This window comes from Poromitra crassiceps, assembly GCF_964638095.1.
Source record: "Poromitra crassiceps genome assembly, chromosome: 22".
Lineage (NCBI taxonomy): Eukaryota > Metazoa > Chordata > Actinopteri > Beryciformes > Melamphaidae > Poromitra > Poromitra crassiceps.
This window is the reverse complement of record NC_139647.1, coordinates 6,809,831-6,817,330: the sequence shown is the minus strand read 5'-3', so window position 1 is coordinate 6,817,330 and position 7,500 is coordinate 6,809,831. Positions and strand designations below refer to the sequence as shown.

The 7,500-nt window shown below is 41.2% G+C and overlaps 1 protein-coding gene across 1 annotated transcript in view; it reads left to right on the top strand.

The window, feature by feature from the left end:
- The window catches only part of LOC310796129 (uncharacterized protein), a gene marked incomplete at both ends in the record, with an annotated part of 167,935 nt that overhangs the window by 52,973 nt on the left and 107,462 nt on the right, over positions 1-7,500 (top strand). Inside the window, one exon of the mRNA XM_083658276.1 lies at positions 6,299-6,435. Within this exon, the coding sequence (XP_083514402.1) occupies positions 6,299-6,435 (137 nt within the window). The remainder of the gene's footprint in view (positions 1-6,298; positions 6,436-7,500) is intronic.

The following is a 7,500-nucleotide window of genomic DNA, read 5'->3' as shown; positions in this document are numbered from 1 at the left end:
ACACACACACAAAACATACACACACAAACACAAAAAAAATACACACACACACACGCACGCACACACACACACACACACACACACACACACACACCTCCTGTCTGTCCCTCCCTCTGTCCCACACGCAACAAAGCCCACAGCTTGGAACAGAAGCTAACAATATATCCTAGTCTGCGTGTCACTGTGCACAGCATAGGGCCTATGGGGCTGAGGCTAAGGCCATTACGAGGAGACAGGAGTGCAGCATCTTAACTAGGCTACGCTGTGGAAGGGAAGGTGCTGTAGGAGCAGGAAGAAAATCTCCACTTTCTCCCTAAAGGGGTCATTAGATGCCTCCGACGTGAGGCGGAGGGGGGCCTTCTTGAAGATCATCGGCATACATCATCACAGAATATTTTAGCCTTGGTCAGTTGAAAGGCAAACACTGAAAATGGTGGAGTTTAGGTCGATATCTCTGTTGCTTCAAAAAGCAATTTACAGGACGTTTCACAGATCCTCTTGCAAGCAGAACATCTACCTTCAGCCATTAAGATTGTATTATCTTATGTAGTTCCAATTGACTTTGTCATTGCTATAATTGCTGAAGTTTCTCAACTTTAATTCAGTCTTTGGACTGTTAAATGACCACTATCCTGTATCATTTCTTGGGGTATCTTTTGGGGGTCGTTTTTTCTGTGGTTTTTGAATAGCACCGAAAAGTCGATGCTTTGCCCCTTGAAAAGACATTTAGAAACCATATTGCTCAAGTTACTAAATGCCAACATCTTCCCAGAACAATTTTATGAGCAATAACTAGGGAGGGATCGACTGTGATCCGATTGGCTGATACAAAATATTGAATATCAAAGTGAGCTAATAATCTTATGATCATTAGATATCAGATTATTATACATTATATTTTGAAGAATGTTATCTACAGATTAAATGATAGTTTAACCATTTTACTATTATTGAAGTAAACCGCAGTGACACACTCTGCCACACCAAAGTAGTTTACAGCATTGTTTTCTGATGGTATAGTGATGAATGGAATACATGTTTGATTTGTTCTGCACTAACTGATGTGAACATTTTGTTTTGCTTTTTCACTCAAACATTTTGTTGATTGGAAAAGTCAATATTATACATGATACTGTATAGTAGTTTATACATAGTATATTATAAAGTATATAGAATATATCAGTGGAGGGATACAGTATATGGGGAGGGATAATCTTTGTTTCTATTAGCCTATAGGGTCTTTATCAGACCTAATAGTGGCAGGCTAAATAATGCACTACACTTAAAGGAACACTCCGCCCATTTTCAACCAGCTTTGTATCATTAGAACATCAGTAGTATATCAGAAAACTGTAAACGGTTTTGAAGTCTGTCATTTAATTTGAGGTATTGAGTGTTAAAAGTGTGGACCAGTGACATCACTGGTCCACACTAACTCAAATTAATAACTCATTAACTCAAATCAACTCTCAATAACTGTCAAACTAGATGAATGATGAATAGTTTGACAGTTATTGAGAGTTGATTTGAGTTAATGAGTTATTCATTTGAGTTAGTGTGGACCAGTGATGTCACTGGTCCACACTTAAACACTCAATAACTGTCAAATTAAATGACAGACTTCAAAACCGTTTACAGTTTTCTGATATACTACTGATGTTGTAATGTTACAAAGCTGGTTGAAAATGGGCGGAGTGTTCCTTTAATCAACACAATCAGTCACATTTCTCCTTGTGAGGAAAATGTCTCAAAATAATCAGCTAAAGAAGGTTGGGGTGCGGGGGACGTTTGTGTTATTGCTGCTCAAAATGCACAGGTTGGGGTGCGGGGGACAGTGGAGACGGGGGGCGCCCTCAGGCAAGAAAAGTGTCTTTTGACAAACACAAGTTGCTGCCTCTATGCTGAATGCCAATTTCCAAAGCAGCAGCTTTATGCAGTCAGTCACCGTAGAGAACCTCAGAAGACATCCTGTAGCTTCAGTGTTTATATGCAGTCACCGTAGAGAAGTGCAGAAGACACACTGTAGCTTCAGTGTTTGTTCAAACATTGTTCAGGAACATTGTGATATGGAATTTCCTGGCTTTTGTGTATTTGACCAAAGCTAACTTTTCACTTTGTTTTTTTGCAAGTAAATTAGAATTGGCTCAGTCATAACCTCTTCATTCTCTTTATATTACTACTATTATTGTTTGAGATACATTAAGACCAGGTTCGGAAAGTGTTGTATAATCATGACGACCTACACCATGTTTGTTTATTTTACATAATGCAGCTTTACTTCTTTCAAATCTATGTAGAATAGCATATTTTAACATTCATTCATTCATTCACTCAAATGATGTTAGATAACTGCCCGAGGTAGTCACATTAACCTTATCTGTGTTTTCAGCTAAGAATGTTTGGGGTTAAATTATTTGGGCAGCTGATGCAACAACTGATGGATGTATAACTGCCACCAGCTCATATATCTTCAACACAAATCGTGTTGGGATTCTGATGTGCAAGTCGTGGTCCAATATATGAAAAATTTGCAATATGGTGTCATGTTGAATTAATGCCAATCTGTTGTGCCCTTGGTTGCAAGTTTGTGACATCATATCAAGAGCGAAATCATTTTGGACCACCGATTTGACAGATGTCCTGTGAAGGCAGACTCAAGGTTTTCTAGCCCAAATCATGGGCCAGAAATGATGCTGCGGGCATCTTGACAGAGGCTTCTCAAATTGGGCCAACCCAACTCGTTTGGGTCAAAGGGGATAATCGACTCTCTTGAAGAAATTAACTTGGGCCTGACCCAATGCAGGTTTCATGCTGAACAGCTTGACGGCCTGGATTCTTATTCGCTCATTAGCTATTCGGCACGGTTCAAATCGTGCCATACTTTTGTGCTCGCAATAGCAAATCTGTGACATCAAATCCATCCAAATCTGTTTTTAGCCACCAATATGAAATAAGCCTTGTGTTATAAATCTTGTGTATCAGTGGCCTGAAATCATTAGAAGTAGTAATCTGGATTAGATGTAGTGAAATCATTAGAAGTAGTAAACTGGATTAGATGTAGTGAAATCATTAGAAGTAGTAATCTGGATTAGATGTTGTGAAATCATTAGAACTAGTAATCTGGATTAGATGTTGTGAAATCATTAGAACTAGTAATCTGGATTAGATGTTGTGAAATCATTAGAACTAGTAATCTGGATTAGATGTAGTGAAATCATTAGAAGTAGTAATCTGGATTAGATGTAGTGAAATCATTAGAACTAGTCATCTGGATTACCGGTAGATGTAGTGAAATCATTAGAACTAGTAATCTGGATTAGATGTAGTGAAATCATTAGAACTAGTCATCTGGATTAGATGTAGTGAAATCATTAGAACTAGTAATCTGGATTAGATGTAGTGAAATCATTAGAACTAGTAATCTGGATTAGATGTAGTGGTAGCTTGTTCTAGTTCAAAGCAGTGCTTCTCAACTGGTCTATCTTCACGACCCACATTTTTCCTTAGTCATTAAGTCGCGAGCCAAATTTTTGAATTTAGGCTAAATTTGTAGCGTCATTTAGCCCCCTCCACAACAAGCTAACTGCTAGCAGGACCAATGGATGCCTTCGGTCTTCTAGTTTCATATGGTAGCAGAATTTTCACTCTGGCTTTAAAAATGCTACAGCCTCTGAAAGACAGTATCGAGGAGTAGAATCACTTTTTTCCCCCCTCTCATGCACACATCCACAACCCACTCAAAACAGCCACTTTTGGGTCACGACCCACCAGTTGAGAAACACTGCTTTAAAGCATTGGTTTGAGGTCAAAGTAACATGATGTGTCCCATAAAGGCATCATGTCTGGTGTCACAACAGTGTCTGGTGTCATAACAGTGTCTGTCATTGGTGTGTGTTAGCTGTAAATATAATTGTGTAGGTTTTCTTAAGGCACAAATGTTCCATATGTATTGGACTAGGCTCCATGCCAGTCTCTCTTCCAGCCTCATCCATGACAGTCTGGCTGCATCCCTTCCACACTGTCCCTCACTGAGCAGAGCAGAGAAGAGCAAGGCGGGCAGCTCTGTTGTGACTGAGCTGGAGCTCGTTAAGCTCTTGTTTGGAAGCACCTCCCCAGGCTGTTGGGCAGTATCCGAGGTGGGATAACACGAAAGTTTGCATTATTTCTTTAGTTATTATTTCTGTTAAAAAATAAGCACTCCTTATGATGGAAATGCCTCTGCTGATTTTGGCAACCATATTATCAATGTGAGTTGACCATGAAAGTGTTCCATCCAGTGTGACGCCCAACAAGTTGGCCTCTTTAACCTGCTCAATAGTGACCAAAGAGATACCTCAATTAGGATCTATCCTTAGAGCACGCCTAGAGTCAATTATCATACTAGTTATACTAGTTACTGATATATGACATCATCATCATTGGACGATGTTAAAATGTGTCATTCTACATACAGTAGTTGGAGTGAAAATGACATGTGGTGTGAGAAATAGATTTAGGTTTCCCCTTAAATATTTCTCTTAACTGGCAAATCTGAACTGGAACTGATATCTAATTTAATGCCTGTCTAACTGGGACTGTAAATTCATGTAAATTCCCTGCACATTAATGCCTATTTAACTTAGCCTGTACATTTCATGTACATTCAATGTAAACTCTTATTTAACTCCGACTGTAAATTCATGTAAATCCACTGCCTATTTAACGTCTATTTAACTCAGTCTGTAAATCTCCTGTAAATCCAACATAAATTCATATTTATCATCCACAGAACACTCGATTTGATTGCACTTGCAACTTTGCGATTGCCGTTAGTTATCTTCCTACTTCTTATCTCTGTATATTGATGTGACCGCTACGCCGCATACAGACACTGAGACAAATTCCTCGTATGGAACTTGCATACTGTGGCGATAAAAGTGATTCTGATTCTGAAATAAGACGCTGTGAACCAGCAACCCCATCTTCGGACTTTGCGGTAGCTTTCCTCAAGATAACACGAAAAGATCTGATAAAGAGCGGAGAAGATGGCAACAACAAGAATGTTCTCACGAGAAAACCTGTCCACGTCGTTTTTTCTCTCCAAGATGAATGCAATACACTTCTATAGCCAGAACCGAGCTGTTTGTGTCCTTACTATCAGATGAACCATGCCCGCCGGTGCGCCTTCTCCTTTTTGGCACTGCTCTCAGGAGCCAGTGAGTCAGATTGCTTTAGCAAAGTAGTTAAGCTGTGGATTTAAATATGCTAATGAGTCACAGTGTGAGGGGAGGTAAGGTCTGCCACAGAGAGCCATGCACCCTGAACACATGAGTCACAGTGTGAGGGGAGGTAAGGTCTGCCACAGAGAGCCCTGCACCCTGAACACATGAGTCACAGTGTGAGGGGAGGTAAGGTCTGCCACAGAGAGCCCTGCACCCTGAACACATGAGTCACAGTGTGAGGGGAGGTAAGGTCTGCCACAGAGAGCCCTGCACCCTAAACACATGAGTCACAGTGTGAGGAGAGGTAAGGTCTGCCACATTGAGCCCTGCACCCTGAACACATGAGTCACAGTGTGAGGGGAGGTAAGGTCTGCCACAGAGAGCCCTGCACCCTGAACACATGAGTCACAGTGTGAGGAGAGGTAAGGTCTGCCACATTGAGCCCTGCACCCTGAACACATGAGTCACAGTGTGAGGAGAGGTAAGGTCTGCCACAGAGAGCCCTGCACCCTGAACACATGAGTCACAGTGTGAGGAGAGGTAAGGTCTGCCACAGAGAGCCCTGCACCCTGAACACATGAGTCACAGTGTGAGGGGAGGTAAGGTCTGCCACAGAGAGCCCTGCACCCTGAACACACAGTGTGAGGGGAGGTAAGGTCTGCCACAGAGAGCCCTGCACCCTGAACACACGCTGTATCGCAGTATTGTCACGGCCAGTGTGTTTTCTGAATGGTCACGTTTCAGAGGAGGCTTTGCAGAGAACAGGCAACGAATTAGTCGGCGCAGCCAGTCTTAATGTGATAAGGGCAGCTAATCATCTTACATCACTATTAATAGCCCTTTAAACTCTATATTTAACCGTGACAAATGATTGTGTGTTTCTCAGCCGTTTTTCCCCCAGACCGTCCAGCACACTTACCCCCCCCCCCTTCCCCCCCGAACCTATTTCAAAGATTTGTTGCTGCTGCTGCTGGCCCAGATCTGTCAGGCCCAACAAGGCGTGCTGCAAAGTTAGCCTGTCAATATGTGTCACGCCTTGTTCATCAGCTATCAGCGCCACAGTGATTTATCCCCCCCCCCCCCCGTCTTGAGCTCAGCTGGAACCTCCTTCGCTCACAGAGGTTTTGACTTTGCCCCAGGCTCACGGCGTGCAATCCCACCCCCCCGCCCCGAGTCCTCCTCTCTCTCCAGCCTCAAAGGCAATGACAGCTGCAGGCCCCTTGATGGAACTAAGGTGGGTGAGGGGGAAACGGAGAGGCGTGCGGGGCTAGACACCGCTTAATCAGCTGATTGTCTGTCTTGCCCCCGACCCCGAATATTGTCGCATTATTTATAGCGTGTGGGGCAATTGACAGTATCTTGTCTGTCCACGTAGACTGGCAGTGACAGCTATGAGAATCTGACGCCTGCACGAGATTCTGCTCCACTGAGTGACTTGAGTGTACTGTATCCAACATACTGGCATTTACAGACGCTGTGAAATTATATCATTTCAACAATGTACACATTCCCCCGTTATTCGAACTGAAAATATATATAACTAACACTTTATCGTAACAGTCTTAATAAATAAATGGTGAATTTCTGATTACATAGCATTAGTTATTACATAATATTGATTTATTGTTAACTATCAAACATAGTAAGTAACAACCATTTTTGTTTTAACGGTTTACTAAGCATTAGTAAAAGCTACGATAATGTTTGATCATGAATGTCATACAAAAGTTTATCATTTGTATCATAACAGTTAAGAGATGATAACAATGGTCTTCTGATTGCTTTAATTAACCATTTATTAACAGTTTGTTATTATCTAGGTAAGAAAAAAACATCAATGCCACATTAGGTATTTGTTAGTGAGTAACAAATTATTTGTAAAACACTGCTAAACCTTTTTTGGTGGCTTTTATGAAGTTGCAACTGACGTTTATTATTATACCTAGTAATTGGATAATAAATTATTTGGGAAAACGTCAATAGACAAACACATTGGTGCTCACATTCACACCTATTGGCAATTTTAGAGCCTGAGTTGGCCTAACTTGCAGGTCTGTAGACTGTGGGAGGAACCTGCAGCACCTGGAGGAAGTCCAAGCAAACACCAGAACATGCAAACTCCACACAGACAGTTACAGAGTCACTTAATGTGTCAATAAATGGTCAATTAATATAATCAGAAAAACATGGTTATCATCTCTTACCAGCTATAATATATGAATGCTAAACTGTTAATTAATGTTCAAATCGCATTATTTGTAAAATTGTTATGTTAAATAATGACAAGTTCACCTTTTAT